Source organism: Eurytemora carolleeae, unplaced genomic scaffold (genome assembly GCF_000591075.1).
Source record: "Eurytemora carolleeae unplaced genomic scaffold, Eaff_2.0 scaffold102, whole genome shotgun sequence".
Taxonomy (NCBI): domain Eukaryota; kingdom Metazoa; phylum Arthropoda; class Copepoda; order Calanoida; family Temoridae; genus Eurytemora; species Eurytemora carolleeae.
This window is the reverse complement of record NW_019396136.1, coordinates 386403-410644: the sequence shown is the minus strand read 5'-3', so window position 1 is coordinate 410644 and position 24242 is coordinate 386403. Positions and strand designations below refer to the sequence as shown.

General features: G+C 30.6%; 1 protein-coding gene across 2 annotated transcripts; it reads left to right on the top strand.

Moving 5' to 3' along the window:
• The first annotated feature begins 617 nt into the window (after positions 1-617).
• Positions 618-8843, top strand: LOC111695989 (protein turtle homolog B). 2 transcript variants are annotated; one of them, XM_023465498.1, is made up of 9 exons: positions 618-680; positions 802-843; positions 1585-1653; positions 1751-1783; positions 3987-4072; positions 5728-5802; positions 6427-6476; positions 7029-7130; positions 7829-8843. In XM_023465498.1, exons 2-9 carry the CDS (start codon positions 837-839, stop codon positions 7884-7886), a joined length of 480 nt encoding a protein of 159 aa, XP_023321266.1. In that variant the 5' UTR covers positions 618-680; positions 802-836; the 3' UTR covers positions 7887-8843. The 2 variants fall into 2 exon arrangements, with proteins under 2 accessions (XP_023321266.1, XP_023321265.1); XM_023465497.1 differs by having other exon boundaries at positions 1582-1653.
• The last annotated feature ends 15399 nt before the right edge of the window (positions 8844-24242 follow it).

The window sequence follows — 24242 nt, the reverse complement described above, 5'->3', positions numbered from 1 at the left end:
TTCGGAAAGATGCAACATTCAACTCGGATCGTAAACAAATCAATTTAATTCCCAACAAATCATTCAGATATTACAAACAATAGTCATCGATTATTTTTCGACGCATTCGTAAATAGTTGATATTTCATAATATTTTGTATTTTTCATGATCTGAGAGTTACATTTTTTCCTGTTTCGAGGATTTTTGATAATGAAGACGACATTTTCATATTTTCCAGGAATGTTCGAAAATCCAGCGCCAGCGAAAATTAATCTAAAAAAACAAAATCAAAATATTATGAAATATTAACTATGTATGAATGCGTCGAAAAATAACCGATGACTATTGTTTGTAATATCTGAATGATTTGTTTGGAATTAAATTGATTTGTTTACGATCCGAGTTGAATGTTGCATCTTTCCGAATTTGTATGGGCGCTGCGTTCTTCGGTGTGAGTCGTTTTTAACAATTTTCTCCTTATAGACGCAACAGATAGAAGTAAGATTAGTAGAAATCAAAAGCGCTTTTTTATCGCATTAAGCCTATACCCCCTTTCATTTTTCGCGAACACTCCCTTTAAAACCTCAAAAAAATTGTGTTGAATTATCACAGTTCCTAATTTTGCTACCGTCATTAATGGTTTTAGATTTCAGAAATCAAGAAATTATGATGCAGTCAATATTTAATTCTCTTCTAAAGGGTATGTTACATATTAATTTATTGTTAATTTTGGGACATATCTTGCATGCCTTTAATAAAATAAAATAAAATAAAAAAGATGTAACACTTGCACTATTTATGGAGAACAAAATTATTTTCAGTATTCTGATGGAATCTACCTGTTTCTGACGAAGCGATGAAAGGAAGTTCATTTTAATTAACGTGAATGAGAAGAAAAATAGGCTTTTTAAAAATAGTTTCAGAAAATCTTCTAAATAAAGAAATTTAAAGTTATTTGTTGTGCTGCCTTTTGCTTTTGCCTTTAGTGATAAAGAAGTGTGATACATGTCCCTAGTCCAACTTTTCATGATCAGCTCATTAAAAGAAATTAAATCTACCTCTAGTACTTTAATGGTTAGGGTTCTAGGAAGATTTTTTAATTAATTATGTCAGAAAATGGTTAAACATATTTATTTTCAATTTTGGTAAATATTAACATTTTTATTCACATTTCATATGTAATATCTATTTTTCAAGGGCGTTTCAAAAAAAATTATAATCTGTGGCTTTTTTAATAAAAACTATGGACTGTTTTTGAATTTGTTAAATGCCTTTGACCGTCCTCCATCCAACCCTATGCAAAAATTTGCTTTTTTAAAGGAATTGAGTTTTTGCAACAAACTTCCATTTTCTAACCCCTATATCTTTGCAACCTTATGGTGTTGACCTTTGATATTTCAAACTTAGACTTTATGATCTACAAGAATTAAAAGTTTGAAATATCAAAGGTCTAGGAAAACGGGTTGCTAAGTTATAGGAATTAGAAAATCTGAGTTTGTGGCAAAAGCTCAATTCCTTTGTTCACAACTATGAAGCTAAAAAAGTGAAGAAGTTTGAGGTAAAGAGGGTTAAGAAAATTTGAAATAAAAAATGAACTAAAGCAGGGAAGATTTTATTCTGCTCCATGCTTTACATTCACTTCTCCTCTGCCTTTGTTGACAAACTTCTACAAAGTAAGATTTATCATATTTTTAAGAAATATTTTACTCGTGAAAATATATTAACACATTTCATTTAACCAAAGAAAAGATTTACAAATTTCAATTTCAGGGTCCTCTGGGCTTGTGGATAGATTACTACAAAGTAAGTTTTGGAATGAATAAAATGGTAATTAAGTGATTTATTTACCAAGTTACAAACTCATCAAATAATGAAGCTTTACAAATGAAGTCTTTCTATAAAAATGAGATATTGACCATTTTGGCGCAATAAAAATTAAATCCAAAAAAATTCTAAAAAATTTAATGAGAGTTTTGCATTTAGTTTTAAACTTTTCTGTCAAAATTTTAAATGTTTGATATGTGATGGGCTCACCCTGCATCAAAATTATTAAAATATTTTTCAAATTCCTTTTTCAGCTTTATTCTCTAATATTTGGTTGTATCTTTTTATGTAGAACCAAGTGCGTAAACAGACATTTTTTCAGGGGGATGGGGCCATAGCTTTTTTATTGTTCCAGGGGTAGGCCTGCTCCTTGGAAAATATATTCATTCTGTTTCCCTAGGGGCATGGGGGGGGGAAGTCCAGCTTCTGTTACCCCCCCCCCCCCCTGTATGTAGAGCTGGGTTACCAAGTTCTCAATGTATCTTGTTGGCTGCTCGCAATGCATGGAAGACAAAGAAATCTGAACTAATTGACTCGGTGCAACAACTTTTATTTTTATTTCACCAGAAAAAACAAATTTATCTAACACAACATGTTTTATAACAAGGGGTCACTGGTATTTCAGGGAGGAGTATGGGTTGTCTGGGTATATCATTTTTAAGTTTAGTTTAAAGCATCGCTATATAAAAGTGTCTATCCATATGAATTAAGTAATTGTAAAGTGGGGTTTCTCGTTACCTGGTTGTTTGTTTGCCCTGGTTCAGTTTACTGATTGTTTAACCTGTCCTGTAATTATACTAGGGAGATTCTTTTATCTTAAAGAGCATTTTTAATCATTTTTATAAATCATGGTTAGTTTGTAAACAATTAAAATTAATGTTTAAGTTGAAATGTTACCACATTTAACAAACTGTTTACCAACGGATTGAAAAAAAGTACAGATGTGCTAACTGACCATGTACTACTTTTTGTTTCCTTTTAACTTTTACACATTGGACAGGAAAACGTTTGCCACTTTCTGTTTGTCTTTTTTTGAGTTAGGTTTTGTTCAAAAATATTTGGATAACAAAAATGTTCTGAATTAAAAAATATTTAATTTCATTACATTATTCCTAATGCTCTCATTATTTTAAGTTTCTCTCCTTTAAAAGTTCAGACAGCGCAGATCAAATCATATTTTTACTCTGATTTGTTCCGTATACGGTTCTACCTCTATCCCCTTTCCTAAGTTAAAATGAAGACAAGAAAATTTAAAATGAATGTTTATAATATTAACAATTGAATGACACCCCCTCCCCCCCATCGTTTTTTTTAAAATCCTCTTCAGGGAATATGTTGTCAGGAAATGTCATTTTAAGGAACATCTCGTTAATAAAATTTAAACCCAGAAATATTAAGTTTCCTTGAAAGTTAAATTAAAGATATTTATGGGGGTCGGAAGCTGAATACACTTTTTGAAAGCTATTTCAAATTTATTAATGAATTTAATTCCACGGTGAACTAAAATAATTTATTTATTTTCGTTTACTGTGGGAAACAACCAGATCCTTCACTTTCTTGTATGAAAACATATTTATAATATTTAATGGTTGGTAGGGCGATATTGTCTGAAAAGGTTTAATTTGAAAAAGTTTTTGGAAGTATGTTTCGTGATAACAATCGTGAAACTTAAAATTATTTATAAAAAATCTGTACTGCTAGATCAAGATGAGCATAAATGATACTAAATAACTTACAGATATCAGATACGCAATATTCTTTAATTTCTATAATTACATGCATACAGTTAATAATATAAAAATAGTTAAAGATTTTTTGCCTGTAACATTATAACTTGTATGTGTTTTTTTAGCAATTAAATATATCTTATCTTATCTTAATCTAAATCAAGTTATACTCTTACAAGTAAGCATAATTCTTAATATCTCTTGAATGCCAGAAAATGAAAAAACACATTGTTGAAATGATTATTGTTATATGAAAAATATTTCTAAATATGGAAAATTAATGCCACAAACTTTTTGTAAAGTCAAAGACGATACTCAAATATCAAATTATGTAAAGAATTAAAGTTTTTAATAAAGATTTGTTATATTCATAATTTGATTTAAATATTTTAGATAGACAATACATAATTATGTTTATATAATACTCTGTTAGCATCATGCAATTTTGTTTTAAGTTAAAACTTGTGGACATCCGAGAATATCGAATTTGATGGAAAATATAACCGTTAAACCAGGAGACAAGGCAATTTTCAACTGCAAGGTAAAAAAAATCTTAATAACTGACTTTTAACGCATATATTCTAAGTTCAAAGGATACTGTTATGCATCGTTTGTTGAACTTTTGAAGTAAAGGAATTTTTATGGGATTGTTAAACAATTTGAAAATGCACAAAAATTTGATTTGGGATTTTTCCGCTTTAATTGATAATGCTGCGTAATTACTGCAAAAGCTCTTGACAAATCTTGTAAATATGCTTTACACCATCAGTACTGATTTTGAAAACTTAACACAAGCCTCATTTGCGAAGTCATTGTTATGTATGCATATCAACTCTTGATATTGTTTTTTACCTAAAGATTTTATAACCTTGGCAATCAGTTACTTTTAGAAGGATGGCTGAGTTGTTTTCATCATAAAAGGGTATTATGAGTAGTTTTAAATAAGTAACCAATCCTTTGATTTTCGCTAAAGATCCCTTTTAAAATCTAAATTCCTGTTTTATTAAAAATAGTTTTCTCTGAAACATGAAGTCAAGGTATTTTGAGATTCTAATATTCATACTCAACATTAAAGGGTAGAGTTAGGATTCTTAATGTTATTTATTTCGGTATTTAATAATCTATGACCTTGGCCAGACTTCGACAAAAAAGATAAAAAATTAATAATGAGAAAATAACATCTTTATATCACAAAATATAATAAAAAAGAGAAAATGTACTTACATTTTTTGTAATATTAGGAAAATCGTCTAAACCCTGAGCTATCTTTTATTGAAAGTTGAATTTGGCTCCGGTGCTCCAACGAATTTTGTTGAACAAAATCAGATGGATGTCGTTCATGGTTTTATCTATAAACTGGCATTAAAATATCCTAATTGTAAGGTTGACATGTAGTGTATGGTATAGAGATAAAATGGTATATCGCGATAGGCTTCTTTTAACGTTGACATGCAGTGTATGGTACAGATGAAAAAATGGTGTCGTGATACCCTTCTCTTAAGGTTGACATGTAGTGTATGGTATAGAGATAAAATGGTATCGGGATACCCTTCTTTTAACGTTGACATGTAGTGTATGGTATAGATAAAAAATGGTATCGTGATACCCTTCTCTTAAGGTTGACATGTCGTGTATGGTATAGAGATAAAATGGTATCGGGATACCCTTCTTTTAACGTTGACATGAAGTGTATGGTATAGATAAAAAATGCTATCGTGATACTCTTTTTTTAAGGTTGACATGTAGTACATGGTATAAAGATAAAATGGTATCGGGATACCCTTCTTTTAACGTTGACATGAAGTGTATGGTATAGATAAAAAATGGTATCGTGATACTCTTTTTTTAAGGTTGATATGTGGTGTATGGTATAGATAAAAAATGGTATCGTGATATCCTTCTCTTAAGGTTGACATGTAGTACATGGTATAGAGATAAAATGGTATCGTGCTACTCTTATTTTAAGGTTGACATGTAGTGTATGGTATAGATAAAAATGGTATAGTGATACCTTTCTTTTAAGTTTGACATGTCGATTATTGTGTTAATCATAAACTGGTATCAAAATACCCTTCTTTTAAGTTTGACATGTCGAGTATTGTGTTAACTATAAACTGGTATCAAAATATCCTAATTGTAAGGTTGACATGTAGTGTATGGTATAAAAAAATGTTATCGTGATTCTCTTCTTTCAAGGTTGACATGTCGTGTATGGTTTCAACTATAAACTGGTATCATGAGATGGAAAATGGCACTGAGGTTCTTATCAAGGTAATCATTGCATTCTACCTTATGATATGTTTTATGACCAAATGAATTGATCAATACTTTTAAAATATGAAAAGTTGTTATCCATTGTGTTGCACATTTTTATTTGTAAAAAAACAATCCATAATTCTTACTTCAGAAAATTTGTTTCTTTAAACTTTGAAAGCTTTGTTTAACCTTTAAATAATAAAAGATTGAACAATTTCTGATGATAGTAAAAACATGATCAGTAATCTTGCATTGTTGTTTAAAATACAATTTGGTTTTTGGATTGCCAAAGGGCATTATTTTCACAAAGACTGTCCATAAATACTTGATGGTGGAAAATTCTGGAGAAATATTGTTTTACCGCGGACCTACTTATCAAAGAAAAGAAAAAGAAAAATCAGAAAATTTTCAATTTATTTTATTTGCTTTATAAATAACATTCTCTGTTTCTGATCCAAACATTCACAAACTAATAAATAATTCTCTTTTAAATATAAAAAAAGAGAGTTTCAGGCTAGTTGCACGCATAATTTCAAAAAAGTGAAACTTTATAAAACTAAAGAAAAAATTATGCATATTCAAATAAAAGGGAACATTTTAGAGAGATTTTGCACTGGGTTTTTTATTTTTTATTTCTAGACAGCATCGGATAAGGGGGAGCCAAATGTACACATCATTAGAAGAGTCAGGTAGCACTTGATCTTGGTATTAGAAGAGTTAGGTAGCACTTGATCTTGGTATTAGAAGAGTTAGGTAGCACTTGATCTTGGCATTAGAAGAGTCAGGTAGCACTTGATCTTGGCATTAGAAGAGTTAGGTAGCACTTGATCTTGGTATTAGAAGAGTCAGGTAGCACTTGATCTTGGTATTAGTCTTAAAATCCGTTCAGATATTTCTGATAAATAACTCAAATGTCTAAACCGAAGTCTGATATGAAACGTTAAAAAAGTATTGATATCAAGAACAATTATTTCTGAACGTCTGTGGGTAATTTATGTGTCAAAAATTATGTGTAGCCGAAGAGTCTAATGTAAAAATAAAAATAAATATTTTTTTCTGTTTCATGTTAGGTTAAATAGTTTAACATTTTGTTTTCACTGTTAAAGAAAAAATGTATAGGAATTCGAAAATCATGGTTTGTTGTGAGTTATAGAGTTCATTAAGAAAACTAATGTTCAGTTCATCTGATACTGGATTGTATACATGTGTGTATAGAGTTCATTAAGAAAACTAATGTTCAGTTCGTCTGATACTGGATTGTATACATGTGTGGCAAAGAACGTTCTTGGACGAACCCATGCAGCTGCCTACCTAGCAGTCAACTCTGCTCCTTTCAAGCACAGGTTGATTTTAATTCTTAAAATTAAATGATTGCATCAAATTTTATTGTGATCTATACCAAGGTTTTTTTTCACCTCTCTGTGGGATCAAATGCTGAGTCATATTCTAGGAGCAAATGAATCAAAGATACATTTTGTTGGTAAAGCCGTTTATTTCAAAATATTAGAATGCTTGAAAAGTCCAAAAGCTGCCACAAAGGAATTGAGTCTTTGCCACAAACTCTTATTTTCTAATCCCTATAACTTTGCAACCAAATGTTTTAGACCTTCGATATTTCAAACCATATGAATTCTGTTAGATCAAATAATTAAAGTTTGAAATATTAAAGGTTTACACCATCAGGTTGCCAAGATATAGGAAATAGAAAATTTGAGCTTTTGGCAAATACTCAATTCCTGTATCCACATCGTGATTAACCTTTTAAAAAGGTTGATTGTATTAACAAGTTTGAGTTTATACTTTAAGTAGAATTTTTTGTATGTGAAATTAGATCTTTAAAAAACGAAAAATTAAAAGTAACGTTGTTTAATATCTCTACACAGTCTCTAAAAAATATAAGTATTTTGTGAATGAGATAGAGACCAAGACGTTGTTGTAAATGCACTTATATTTTCTCACGCAAAAATAGACCTCATACATTTCTTCCAACCTTCATTATTTATTTGACCTAATGAACCAATTTAAAAAGTTTTTCTTTCAGACCTGATTACAATTGGATAGGTACTGCTCTTCTTTTCTCTTCAATAATTGCTAGATAACATTGTTTTAAATTTTACTTGATTTGTTAAAGGGGCTGTCAACGTAATTAAAAAATAAGGCTTTACAGAAAGACAAGATTTCACAATGTACCTCTTATTTAACTTTCCTAATAAAAAACATGATTTTAAAACCATCATTGCTCAGGCAAAGGTTTAAAGGTTGACAATCCTTTTGCGTCATAAAAACAAACACAACAGAATTAATCAATTAAACCTCTAATTGGAAAAATTAATCTTTAACAGTAAACACTGATTTTTTGGCAAACTGTTTCCCATTTTATGAAATGTCAGCATTAAAATAAAAGCTGTGAAAATATTGGATATTTTACGAGTTTTGTTACTTCTCTAAATTTTAGATTAAAACCCCCAACGTTCTTAAATGTAGCTAAATTTTGAAAAGATTTAATCAATACTATGTATTAATGAAAAAGAAGTCATACGGTTACACTAAAAAATAATTTTTTCGCTTTACACGAATAAAATTTTTTAAATAATTTCATATCTGATCAGATCGAGGCGCAAGTTCGCAACCTTGTCATTTATTAAGAATAACGAGTTTTATTTTGTGAATTAAAATAACAAATTCAATAATGCACGACATAGAATATGCATTCTTTAAGAATAAGTTAATTATCTGTGAATTTAACTATTTTTAAAAATGATTTTTTAAATCATTACCCTTTCCCCCTTTTTAGTCATATAAATTTCCGGTCTTGAAATTTCTTGGGTAGGCGCCCGGCGCCCCCTACTCCCTAGAGGAGCCAGTGGAGGATGGCTTGCCTCATGCACCCCCTGTTGCGCATCTGACTGGGATATTTAATAAGTGACTCCTTGCTGATGTTAAATTGTTAAAGAACACATTTCAATGTTGTTATTAAACCTGTGTAAATGTGTGGCATACACCTGTGTACGGCTACTACCTGTGTACGGCTACTTAATAAATGTTAAAATATTGCATTTTTTTATGATCAGAGCAAAATATGAAGAGGACATTCTGGGCAAATATATTATGCATGAACTTGCTAAAATAAAAATGTTTACCCTATCTTTATTTATTACTGTTTCAATTTTTATAGAAGAAAAACAAAAAATATCAACACGAAGAAAGTTTGCTGAGTTTGAAATAGTTTTCTACGATTTTCCAAAAAAGCATGTTGCGATCGTTGACATTTTTTCTTTCTAAAATTTTTTTTGATAAAAGAATATGCAGGATAAAATTCTATAAAAATAGGTTGTATTCATGTAGACACAATAATATGGGACCCTTTATTTTAAGAGTTATTAGTAGGGTTTCCACCGAAATTCCGGTTTACTGTTTGATTACTCGAAATGATTCGGAATTTATTTCCATTTTAATTTGGGAGCAGGCTACGGAATTCCGGATCATTCTGAAACAATTTTCCCCCTTAACCGACAAATTTCCGGAATCCTATCTGGAATTCCAGGGGAAAAAAAAATTCGGAAAAATTTAGGCCCAGCGAGTTCTTAGCATCCCTACTGCTGAAATGTCAAACATGGAAAACAGAAATCATTTCTAATAATGGGAACTATAATAAACTTTTACCTAAAAAAGAAGATTTCGTCGTTTTTAGATCAGGATCAATTCTGTTAATTTCCATGGTATCTGCAAGTTACATTCATGGAGAAACCAGAAATTCTCATAAAGATATATGTTTATTTTGGATTTCCATATTTATCACCGCCGGGTTCCGACTAAAGTTTCCAGCGGAAGCAAATTTTTGCACAAAAATGTGGAATTACGCGCAAAAGTTTGCGGAATACGCAAGCAAAGGAATTGAGTTTTTGTCACAAACTCTGATTTTCTTTTCCCTATATCTTTTCATTTTACTGTCGGAGACCTTAGATATTTCAAACCATGAATCTCTTTAGATCAAATAATGAAAGTTTGATGTATCAAAGGTTTACACCATCAGGTTGAAAAGATATGGCGATTGTAAAATCATAATTTGTGGCAAAAACTCAGTTCCTTTGCGCATTTCGTGCAGGAGTTTGCTTCCGCTGGAAACCCTAGTTGGAACCCGACAGGGATAAATATAGATCTAGGTATCAAGCACTTTCCACTTCAGATCAAGCGTTGTAGCTTACCGCTGTTAGAAACTAAAGTTTTAACCACAGAACATATGCTAGGCTGCCTTTTTATGTTGAAATTGACAACTATGGGAGGAAGAGAATAGTAATTAAGTATCCTCTTGAATATTTCATTGCATTTCATGGCAGAAGCGAACTTTTTACACTTTAAAAACGGAGTTGTATTAACATAGACGATTTTGAAATTTAATGAAATTGAGTCTTTGCCACAAACTCAAATTTTATAATCCTTATATCTTTGCAACCAAATAGTGCACACTTTTGATATTTCAAACTTAGATTATATAATCTAACAGAATTCATAGTTTGAAATATCTAAGGTCTACGATATTAGGTTGCAAATCAGAATTTGTGAAAAAAATTCAATTCCTTGGAACATGAATATTTTCTTGGTGACAGTTTATTTTCTCTGTAATTTTTTGTTTTTAATATTTTATTATTAAAGAGGCTGGAGATGTAAATTCAAGTGTTCATCTTTAAAAAAATTACATGCCCGATTGTATCCTAGCACAGAAATACAAAATATAAATATTTTTGTGAACATTCTGATTTCTCCATGAATGTAACTTGCAGAGACAAACGACGGGGGTGTAACCATACAATTTGGGCGCAAAATGCGGACATTGCGCTCTTAACTATTTCACTGGAAACCCAAGTTCCGACATCACAGGATTTCCAAGAGGAATTTTTAAATGTACCGATAATTGATTGATCCAAGTATTGACGACAAACGAGTTTTGACCTCTGATCTTACAAATTACATTATAATGTTCTGTCAATCATCAACCACAACTTCTTTATTCGGGTCAGGTCGAAAACCGTTATAAAAATCATTTCAGACCTTTAAAAAAATTATGAATGATATAATTATTTGGAATTAAATAAATAAAACAACTTTTTAAAAAAAATTCTAATTATTTTTTTGTTTGTATATTTGCTTGTGGTTTTTAACATCAATTTTGATGGTTATTATATCGTTAGAACTGACGAGGACGTCAACCTAGACCGAAATATATTTTCTTTTCAATAAAATGTTAAACTAACATCTACTTTTTTCTCTTTACAGAGGTTTGGTCTATCACCATCACCGAATTTAAAATAAAATTTTTTTTTGCATTAATTAATACTGACTATAATTGTAAATATTTTTAAATTGATGTTGGTTACGTAAAGTTGATTAAAATTACTATGAATGTATTCTGTCTTGAAAGAAAGGTTATCCAATTGTGATATATGGATAAACAATGCAATCAATTATGTCTATCAGTAGATTAGTTCAATTAGTTTCATTCTCTACTCCCAGATTCAAATAATTTATTCAATTCATGTTTTGTTGTTGTGATTTTTCCTTTTTTATTTGTTTTCGGTTTAAATTTTAACCTTAAAAAAAAACAAAAAAGTAAAAATCCCTGCCAAAAAACATAATGTCCATGTCCCGCATGATAACAGAAGACAGGTGCATAAATAGATATTACTGTTTTTATACTTAAAATCCTTTCTTGGTTTTGTATCTACTTCGGTTCTGGTTTATAAAGCTGGTAGTGAGAAAAATGGCCAATGAAATATTAGGATTCAGGCACAGGATTGAATGGACAAGGGTATCTGGTCCCGTAATAGGGCAAGCAACTTTTTAAAACGTTTTCCAACCCTATGTTCTATATTTTTGCAGCATAATGTCGAAGACCTTTTATCCAGCTGTAATATCTAGGTTAAGGTCTATACGACGTATATAGGCTGCAAAGTTAAAAGGATCTAAAAATCAGATTTTAAGGTTTTGGCTCGGTCCTCCGACAAGTTTTTTTCTTGGAAATCTTAAATGTTTTAAAGTTTAAAATTTAAATTCATTCCCTTTTTCGATGTTTATTTGATAACCAGGTACGTGTGTTTCTTAGTGATGACATTAAAATAGTAATCATCAGATTTTCTGGACTATTCTTCGTATTGACTGTTTCATGGTTTGATGCGGAGTATTAACACCTATTTACATGTTGGTATAATTAGGTTACCAGAATAATAGAATATAATACTAACCATATACCAATCTCTGGAGGATATATGTATATACACCTTACACCCGCACTTCATGCATATAAATATAAATAAATATAGATAACTAGGAATATTGACGTGTACATCTTTTTTTTAGCTGTTTTTGCAAAGTTATAAAAGACTGCCAAATTCTAGGACAAATACAGTACAATGGATGAAAAATATTCAACCTTTCTGTGTTTATTAACGTTGCATTAAATTTAAACTTATACCAATCTATTAAGATATCTTAGCAACGTTTACTTTTGAAATGTCCCGACACAAAAACTTTTGTTTGCCATATATTTCGAATTGCAGTGAAAAAACTCCCTTGAATGCAAAAAAATGATTCTGAGAAATTAAATATTTGCCTCTTATGCAGATCAATATTAAAATTGAATTTGGTTCATCTGGAAACTTTTGAAAGCCTAGAAAAAGTTAAAACAATTCTTGATGTTTTTTTTGTTTTTTTTTCGTAACGTATAAGTTTCGGCAAATTTTCTTTCACTACAAAAAAGTACACGTCTAACATTTTTACTGATTGCTAATAAACACAACAAGTAATATTTACACTTTCGCAGACTCTCACTCAATTTATAACGTCTATGAATCATCTTTTGGAATATAATTAGGATTCTGATTCTTTCAAACTTAAAAACAATATTCAACAGGGATATATCAGGTATAGTAAATGCCATACTCTTAAAACTTTTCCCCAAACTGTATCAGTCCAGGTACAACCCGTCCGCTATCAAAGTCAACCAGGACACAATCCACCAGGCTACAATCCCGTGAACTATCAACATCACTACCACTGGGCGCGATCTCGGTAGCTATTAAACACGCTATTTCTCAGGCTCTGAATGCTATACAGGGACACAAGTGTAGCTATTAAACACGCTATTTCTCAGGCTCTAAATGCTATACAGGGACACAAGTGTAGCTATTAAACACGCTATTTCTCAGGCTCTAAATGCTATACAGGGACACAAGTGTAGCTATTAAACACGCTATTTCTCAGGCTCTAAATGCTATACAGGGACACAAGTGTAGCTATTAAACAAGCTATTTCTCAGGCTCTAAATGCCACAGGGACACAAGCAGTACTTTCAAACAAACCTTTAATCGATCTCTACCATATACTGAGGTATGATCTTAACCAGTATGTTTCAACGAGCGTACAATTACTCTACACTGTAATCAAAGCTGAGGTATGTGTCTAACTAATGTATTTGAGGTTTATATGTTACAAGTTAAAGTCAATTGACGTAATTACAATTCCTACGTCGTTATTTATATCACATGATTAAGAATCATGTTACGTATTTACAATGTACGTATTTATAAGATTAGCATGGATATATATAACATAGTTAAGCTATCTCTTCACGATGTTTACAGCATCGTTTAAGTTGAATTTACGTATTAAAAGGATTAACATGGATATATATAATCTTAATTAAAATGCATGTTTTTATCATATTCCGTATCTCATGTTTAATATATTTAGGTATTTCAGGTTTATAAATATGGGGATTGCTGTATTTGTTACAGAATAGAAAGTTAATAATGTACAATGAACTGCGGGTTTTCAGAATATCATGTGACCCGATATTTATTACAAGCATTTAACCAGCTCTCAGATAACAAAAAGCGATAATTGGTTTGTTATCAGGACAGAATATATTATAAGACCGGAATCCGTTAAACAAACAAGAATAACTATTAAAAGAACGTTAAGCTTTAATTTCAATTGACCCTGCATCATTCCGTGAAAATATGGCAATGCCCGTTTAAAATAATAACGCCCCTTAATCAATCTTAGAAAAACATACAGTATATCTTCCACATTTTCGATCAGATTATAGTTTCAAGAGTACCGTTGTAAATCAGGCATTGCCATCTTTAATACAGACGGTGTTAGGCATCGAATTGATCGAATTTGAACAATTGATCGAAGTTGAACATATTGTATTTTTTGGATATTAAAACCAATAACCTTTACTGATAACGAACTTAAAGATTTGTTAAGTTATCAGCTACCAACAAGCGATTAATTTCTGGGCATATCCAGTATCTTAATTTATCTAACCTGTAACGAAATAAATGAAAAGAGGACTGACGTTCTCAGTCCTAAAAAAGACTCGAGTGCTTTATCTAGGAAGTGTACCATATTCGTGATATAAATAAATCCTTTATGTAGTCAGTCTGATATTGTTCTAAAGATTTCATAGAACATAATAAAGGATTTGTCTAGACATAAAAATATCTTTAATTGTTACAAATAGCATTTACAAGTTTTTCATAGAGTCGTTGTGAGGGTTCACTCTTTCCTTTATGATTGGTTAAAATTTAAAATCTGAATATCAACAAACTTAACTGAGTAAAAAAAATAAAAAAATCTATTTTCGTGGTTCACTATTTATTCTGTATCTGTTTGTTTGTCTGTCTATTTGTATCCAATAAACGTCAAAACGGCTGAACCGATCGGGCCCAAATTTTTTGTGGGACATCTAGGGACCCCAGGGAAGGTTTATGAATGATCGAAATTTTAAAAATTTGTGTTTAAAGTTTTTTATTTTTGTAAAATTTATGAAATCCGCAAACTTTTTCGTTTGTTTTTGTTTTATACTGTACAAAGAGAAGATGCTCACAGATAAAGCCACAATTAAAAGTTTAAATAGAAGATGGGCGCGAAGCGCCCTTAAAGCCTAGTATTCTATATTTGCCAGCAGTTCGGAACCCCTCATCAACCAGATCCTTGTTTGTTTGGTCTTAATTGATATTGCTAAATGATAAATTGCATACAAATATTGATAGACAAAAATTAATTAAAACTAACATAGGGAATAAACGGAATTATTATGTATTAGAAAAAAAACAAAAAACGATATAGGAATGAAATCTTTTATTTTGTTTGAATCTAAAATTACCAAAATTAGTTAATTACACTAAATTTTAATGATTTTTAACCCTTAAGATCTTTTTAATTTCAGCAATACAGGCTAAAATTAGGTTCTTCCATTCAGACTAATTTACAAGTGAATATTCAATATGTGTCAGGTATGTAAGTAAAAGGTCTTGTATACTGTAAAGACCTTTGGAAAAAATGAAAATTTCAACTTTTAACCTGCAAGCCATTTAAAAATGGCTTGCACTAAGGAATTGTGTTGTTGCCACACACTCCAATTCCTATATCTTTGCAACCTTCTTTTTCTCAAACACTTTATTTAAGTATGACATTTACAATATAAATAAATATAAATGCTAAACATTTTAATTAAAAAAGAATATAAAGTTTACTTATATCTTTGCAACCTGATGAAGTAAACATTTGATTTGTCAATTTTAAACAACGTTTGAGAACTTAAAAGATGCATATTTTAGAAGATCTAGATTCTTGGTTAAAAGAAAATTCTTTAACCGAAAGCGATTCCTTTCTTTATATTCTGTATATGAATTTAATGTTTAGAAGTATTAATTAACAAACTAATAATGCTCCGCAAAGGAAACTTTTTGGCTAAATATTTAATATTTCTCCTGTGGAAAGTTTGGACTTTTCTTTCAAAAATAAGATAATAAGTTTTACCTTTTCCCCAAGTTTAATCTAAAATCTGGAAAAATATTCAAATTTTCTATTCATAATGCAAAGCCCTCAATTAAAAAAACAAGAGAATTGTTTACAAAATTCGAATTCTAATTCATCCATCCCTACATGAATACAACTGGTATCCGATAAAAAGCAAAATGCGACAAAATTTTACAAAGAAACAAACCCAGATTCAAACTTCAGATTAGGAGCGTCAGTATTTTTTGCCGGGGTTGGAAAGAGGTTTGGGTTGTAAGAGAAAACCGGTTCAATTTTGCAACCCTTATTTTTTAGCGATTAAAAAGCGTACACAAAGTGCCTCATTAATTATTTTATTAGAATTCACAGCGAACACAAAGAATTTTAAGAGATTCCATTCCTTCGTGGGATCCCTTCTTTGTCTGGAAATTAAGCTTGATCTAGGAGTCATCTAGCTTAGAATTTTTAACAACACACTAAGAACATTTTTGTGGTTCCGAGTTCCCTGATAATAATTTGAGGCAAATCAGTCCAGGGGTTAATGAGTTATGAGTGGACATACAGACAAACAGAAATTACTACTTTCTCTCGATTCTAGCTTGAACACCGAACTTTGCCTAGAGTTTTTCATTTAAATGTCAATCAACTCATTTTAGAAATTTAGAAAACGCTAGGAACATTCCCGTGGTTCTCCCGAGTTCCCAAATAATAAAAATCTGAGGCAAATCGGTTAAAGGGTTCCTGAGCAAAGATTGGCCATGCAGAAACCCAAACAGAGATAACTACTTTATGTATATGTAAAGATTTAAATATAGTTCACATTTTTAAGTCAGGATTAAACTACTAAAGATACTACGAGGCATGAAACATCACGTAAAGTGTTATCCTGAAAAATATTGAAATGTTTTTAAAGTTCAGCGGATACTTTAGTTAGATATAGATAAATGTATATTGTATATTGTATATCTGCTTTAAAACTAACATTTGTAAAAAATTAGAAAATCAAAATTTAATTTTCTCATCCAGTTACTTAATGGATAAAAAGGTAAAATTTTCAGGAGAAAAGATAATTAATGTATGGAGTTTAAGATTAACACCCGTTTTAACTCAGGGAGATGGGGGGGATAAGGATATTAAACAATTGTTATGATACAATTATTTGTTGGTGAATGAGAAGAAAATGAAATAATTCTCTTACATAAGAGAGTTGGGATTTAATTACAAAACCAAAGAGACGATAGTTTACATCTGAATAAGTTTCAGGACTAACAAAATATATAAAATCTACATTTCTATTTAATCTGTAGACTTTGGATAACAGAGCCAGAAAATTTACCAACTTTAAAGCAATAATTTATCAAATTTCTGATATCTTTTATCCCATACAGGTATGGGTTGAAACTCTTAAATTCGATTATAAACAGGAAACTTCTAACACAAAGAACCAATCTGAAGAAGTGGTTCCAGTGGTTCTCTATTTAGAACTTTTTCAACAGAATAAATAATAATGATGCAATCAAAGAAGAAAGACGAACGGATTATAACCGCATTAAGAAATTAAATTCCAACAATTTCTTTTTTTATTATGAGATTAAATAAAAAAAACCAGGAAGGAATTGAGTCTTTGCGACAAACTCAAACTTTCAAACCTCTATATCTTTGCTACCTGATAGTGGAGCCCTTTGATTTTTTGATCTAAAAGAAATCATAGTTTGAAATATCTAAGATTCATGAGTTTCGGTTGCAAATATAAAAAGATTATAAAATCAGAGTTTGTGGCAAAGACTCAATCCCTTCGATTTTATTTGGTAAGTCGAATTAAATGGAGATGCTTTCCTCATAACCCATGGTGACTGCAGTTAGCTTCAATTTCTCGCGTGTATCAGTAATTAAGAGCAAAACTAATTGAGTTTATATTAGAAATAAATCGCTTTGAATTTATTATGAAGCAGTGATTAGGTTTACTTGTTTGTTTGTCTTATTGAGTTCGCCATTGGAATTTTGTTGCAACTAAGTTTTTCTTAAATACCATAAACCACATGTCAAATATTTAGAATACGTTTAAGCAAAATCATGGAATTTAAAGATCATGAATAATTTTGATTACGAAATGATCGCCTGTCTAAATATTTAAAAATGATTGGCCTCATATTCTAGGTGCTAAAACAATTCAATTACTTTTTCTTAATTCTCTTTGAGAATTATATTTTTTTAGTTAGACAAATCCAAGGTTATAGACTATAACTTATAACGTTAAATACTCTGGATGCGCTCCAATGTACGGAAAAGTCGTCTCCTAAGGTAGATATATAAATAATATGACCTCACTGATTATTAAGTCGAGAGTGACGTCATATTGGGTAGTTATCTATCAATCTTAGATATTTTCAGTACATTGGAGAGCATCTAGAGTATTTAACCTTATATACAACCTTGGATAAATCTTTAGAAGTTGTAAGATACTCTTTTTTTCTTTTCTGTATTTTTACTCTGCAGAATCTGAAATTAATATTCTCATCTCGTGTTTGTTTTTCTCCCTTTCATCCAGTCACCCAGAGAAACCGTTTCATCCAGTCACTTATGGGATTCCATTCATTACGTCATCCTTGGGAACTCTGTAAACCCGTCATCCAAGGAAACCTTTTTATCCAGTCATACGTAGCCGGAAAATTTTATTGAATCATTCATACCAACCCTTTCATTCAGTCACCTATAGGATCCATTTCAACCAGTAATTCATGGGTCCTTTCACCTAGTCATCCAAATAATTTTTTAATTAGTCGACATGGGAACACTTTAAATTATCCATCATTATTGGAACAGTTTTATTGCAGTCAGTCAAAGAACATTTCCATCTAGTCATCCAAAGGTCAGGAACCCTTTAATCCATTGTTTCATATGAAAACAATTTATTCAGTTACTCGGATTGAAACGCTTTGAATCATACGTCCACAGACACATCCAGTCATCCATGGAAACCCTTCCATTTTGGCCCAGTTAAGTCTGTAACTAAGCACTCAATTATTTAATATAAACGCGATTTTATGTTGGGACACAATTTTGAAAACGTTTTTTTACTTTTGTTTGTTTTACTCATAGTTTATCCGAAGATTTAGAAAATCAGAGACAATTATTCTTTCCAGAAAAGTCTTTTCTTTAAAAAGAAACATCTTTTTGAGAATCAACCGTACTATTTTTAAAAAATTTGTAAAACTTTTTTTAAAATGCAGAAGAAAGCACACAGCGTATATTTCTCAAATTCAGTCGTGACCCTCGATATGCAAAATGGAACCAAACAAATTTCAGAAAAGCAATACTTCCATCTCATAGAATAAGAATATTTATAGATTATTTTTGTGTTTGATATTTTCATGTTTAATTAGAATTTAAAACAACCTCATAGTTTGACGGTAAAATGTTCCACAGGGTCAGCTCATTTAAAGTACTCGTTTTTAACCATTTTGAAGACTGATGATAAGAAAAATAAGAGAATAAACTATTTATAGCACTGTTATTTTGGTTCGCAGTGTTGTAAAGTTTTTGGACAGAAATTTTCTCTTTATCGAAAATGTTCAAGCCTTATTAGACACAAGCGTGGCTATCAAACAAGCTTTTAATCGATCTATACCAAATACCAAGGTATGATCTCAGCTCGTCTGTTTCAACGAGGACACAGTTAGCTATTAAACAGTTTAAAAAGTAAGGGGATTGCTACGATATTTGCTACACGGTGATATAATATACAGCTAATTTAACTTTATAGCACGATGATTACTTTGTAGCATGTTCTTTATGAATTAACGGTGAAGTGAGTAAGAATGATTAAGTACAAAATAGTTTCATAAAAGTTCTTACAAAATTTGTCAATGTCAATCTCAGAAAACATCTTGAATATATAGCCGATCTATAGCCATGCCTTTTGAAAAACAGCTTACAATGTACAGCGAAACCCCTAATAACGAATACATCGGAAGAGTTTATCAAATGTCGTCTTGACAATTTTTCAATGAGTTTTATACTACAGGGTGTCCCACGAAACATGACAGTATGCAGGACGACTTGAATGTCGTCTTGATTTTTGATATAATTTACTGCGTTTATTTGTCAACCTAAATTTAGAAGTAAATTTCTAGAGATAATAATCACAAAATTTCCCTAGTTCTGCCATTTCCAAAATGTGGTCTGCCTTTTTTGTGCTTTCAATATTGCCCGAGATATGAAGAATTTCGTTCAGATTTCGACAATTTTGCTTTTATTTAACAAAATTGAAATCTGAACCAAACTCTTTATATCTCCGGTAATATTGAAAGCACTAAAAACGCAGACCACTTTTTGGAAATGCCAGGGCTAGGAGAATTATGTGATAATTGTTTCAAGAATCATATATGTTAAAGTAGATAGAAGACTAAATGTCACAAATAAATTCAAATACCAAAGACGACTTTCAAGTCGTCTTGCTATTGTTATGTTTCGTGGGACACCCTGTATATTTCGTAAATTTCAGTATTTGCGAAAATAAATAAATAGCTATGAATATGCGGGAACAGTTTTAAAGAGTTCCATATAATCATTTAATTAAAAAACTAAATATCTGCAAAATTTCATTATCAGAAAGTGAAGAATACAACATTTGATGAATTCTTTCGATGTATTCTTTATTAAGGGTTTCACTGTAAAATATACAAATTAACGTTAAAAAATACTACTAATCACAATGATAAAAATTTTAAAAAATGTCCTTGATTTCAAATTTCTCAAAAGTTCAAGTGGAACATTAAAAATGTATTTAGGGGTATATGGAATTTTAAATAAAATAAATCCCCTTGAATTAATATTCAGTGGTAAATAACCCAATATTGAATTGGAGTATAGATAACAGATTAACGGTGGTTAAATACAAGTTTTAGATTTAGATGAAATCCCTGGACAAACTTTGACCTAATTCTAGGAAAACCTATTTATTAATCTCTGGTTTAAAGTTTTTATCTGATTCAGAAAAATATCAAGTTTGGGTTAAGTTGAATGGACTCTGTACGTGTCTATACTGTTAACAGACATTTTTCAGTGAACTAAATTAAACAGACAATTCAATTCAAGGGAAAACTAACACTTTGCCCTTTTCTAACACTGAGTGTTAGAAATGGGCCAAATCTGCAAAGTTATCTTTTTTTAAGAGTATATATCTTTAAATCCAAGACGAATAGAACAAAATTACACCATCCTTATTCATCAGAAGCTGCCCTGGGTCAGTCAGGTTGATCATATTGGTCATATCCTTCATGAATCAGGTTCACAAGATATAGACTGCAGAAAGGCTAGAGGTGCTTACATTGGATCATCTACTGAATTATTGGGAATTTTCCATTTCTGCTCACCATTGCAAAAGTTATCTGCTGTGCAAACTTATTGTTGTTCCTTTTATGGAAGCAAAATTTGGAACCTTTACAGCGAATATGCCTGTCAAACCTACCGATCTTGGAACACTACAGTTAAAGTTTGCTGGAACTTGCCACAGCCTACACAGTACACAGACTTATTCTGTGAAGAATTTTTCTAAAGAATTCAACTCCGTGAGAGTTCTTTTACTGAGGAGACGATTTGCCAAGTTTGCACAGTCTATTTTGCATAGTTGGAATCCACTGATTTGGCAAGTTGGATCGATATCTGCATATTCTCTACAGTACGACTTTGGAAGCAACATTTTAAATATCTCTGACGAATTCTCTTTAGATATATTAAACAGTCTACCAAGAGACATCTTTGAAGAATGTGGGCCACTCACCATTCAAGAAGAAGACGACATAAGAAAAGAATTAAAGTAGTTAGTTGAAAACCTATATAAATTGAATTATAGTTCTAATCTAATATCTGAACCAATTTTATGTGTTCGATAAATAAATCAAAATATATAATAAGAATTATAATATTTTAAAAAAATGGCAAAAACTATATATTTAAACAATAAATGTAAATTTTAAACTAATAATAAGGTGTGAGAATTAGCTTTTTGATCTTGATTTCATTTTCGAACATATCCCTATTTTGAAACAATTACTGGATTTTTGCTCATGTCGCGTTTTCGGAACATATCCTGGATTTGAGACAATTACCGGAATTCATATCAATGTCAACTTTTAAGCATTTACGCCCTTACGTAACAAAACAAGATTTTTTGATAAGGTAAAATAGAGACATAATAGAAAATGAAAACAGACTGTTGTTTTATAATTTTAAAATGATTACAGCATTGAGAAATTCATTCATTCATTCATATTTTTATTCAACTACAAAGCATGAGATATTACAAATAAGCAATCACAATTTACTATGCAGTTTGGACCCGCCTAACCAGGGTTGGTTGTTTTGAGTGGTTGGCCCGGAGTTAATTAACGATACTGAATATAATTGGTTACACACATCAAGACATGTTTTGGATAGGTAAGGAGTTGATTGGAAGGAAGGAGATTGTCAGGTGATCTGTGGCAGGGTGAGATCAGAGGGATTTTTATGTAGAGATAAATTAAAATACAGGGTGTTAATGACGGTAGTTACATAAACAGAAATAAGCTAATAAAGTTTCAGTTATTTTAGATGTTTTTTTTTTAATTATTCACACGATATACAGCTAGGTTTTTCGCGTTTAAACCTTTCATAATTCTCAAGATAAATATTGATTACTCTTTGTTTAAATATTTTTGAAGATTTAGTTTCTTTAAGGTCAAATTAAATTTCATTCCACAATTTAGGAAACATTGCGGACGGAAAGCTTTCTAAATTTTTGTTTAAAACCCGTTCTAATTTATATGACTTTGTTCTATTCGGTTCAGCTAAAGACTTAAACATATTTTGGAAGGAAGAGGGAAGGTTATCATTAAAGTATCCATGCATAAATGTCAGAACACAAAGTTTGTATGTATCATCAAGATTAAGAAATTTCAGTTTTGAAAACAATGGATTTGAATGTGCCTTGAAAGTACTATTATTAACCGCTCTGATTGCCTTTTTTTTTGCAAAGATCTGATTTTTGCAGTTTAGAGTTTTTAACCCCTCCTCAAGTAACAATTCCATATTCAATATGTGGCCTTACAAGAGAGTTATAAACAAGTAAACTAATGTTTAATGGTAAGATATTCTTAATTTGAGACAAAGCAAACATTGAGCTAGTAATTTTATTCGAGATATGTTCAATTTTAAAATCCCAGTTTAAAAATTCGTCAAGTTCCAGTCCAACAAGTTTGACATATTTGTTCACTCAGTTATTACCAATCCTTTCAAGTATCTCATTTCCTATTGATATATTACAACTGTTGGGGTCAAAGTGCATATTTCTTTTTCTAAATACTATATACTTTGTTTTGAGGCATTTAGTGATAAACGATATGCTTGAAACCATTTTGCTGCTTTTTTAGTTCAGTGTTTGCATCAAGCATTTGGCTTGCAATGTCAGGAGATGACTTTAAAAAACTAGTATCATCTGCAAAGAGGCTGGTAAAAAAGATGTTGCTAGGGGCAAATCGTTTATATAAATTTTATTATCATTTGTTCTAACAATTTAGATTTAACTAGAAATGCGGGGAAACTGTTTTTTTAAAATGCTTAAAAATAAATCATCGATATTCTCTAATTTAACAGATAAAATGTGAAAACTTAGATTCTAGAAATAATTCAGAAGTTAATTTATTCTTCATGTGATAATTTTTGTTTTCAGTGATTTATTTTGTAAGTTATAAAAGTGAGTTTTGTCTTGAATTGCAGATAATACTAAAAACTCTAGAAATAATTCAGAAGTTAATTTAGTCTTCATAAGTTAATTTTAGTTATCAGTGATTTATTTTGTATGTTATGAAAGTGAATTTTGTTTTGAATTGTGAATTAAACTCAAAAACTGGAAAGTGGGTTTTTGTCTCAAAAACGCGACAATGTTTCAAATTCAGGATTTGTTCGAAAATGGAAAACCTGACATTTTCTTAAAAACGGTCAAGAGATTTAATATAAAAAACTCCTATCAGAATTTTGATTTAAAAGGAAAAGTTTAAAATTGGGAAATGTTGTCCTCGTCATGTCTAATAAAAAGTTGGTTATAGTTTTCACTATCGACTTTTACTCTGATATGAGCCTGGTTCCCAAAAACCCAGTCTTTCAATTTGTACCCATTTCTAACACTCAGTGTTAGAAATGGGCCAAGGGTTAGTTTTGGAACTAATTTCTTCTGCAATTAGAAATATAAGGTGGGCAAAATTTCAAAAAAAAAATTTCAAAAAAAAATTATAACTTAAAAAAAGTTAACTTTGGTTTCTTTGATAAATACGAGAATGTCAACCCTTTATTATCATGGAAGGTTAACACTGCAAGTTGTCAGATAATAGATAAATAAGGGTCAACGATTTCCTCATGGTGTTTCATTAAGAAATGTTATAAATATCCCAATATGTGCAGAAAGGCCAATGTGAAGTAAAGTTTGCCAAATGCTCCTACAACTCAATGTTCTAAACCTTAGATATTTTAAAATAAGAAAATTCTGTGCCATCAAATTATCTAAGTTTGAAATATCAAAGGTTTATATCAAGTTGCAAAGATATAGGTGTTAGACAATTGACGTTTGTTGCAAAAACTTAATTCCTTTTGTTTTTATCCTATAGTAGGGTTTGATT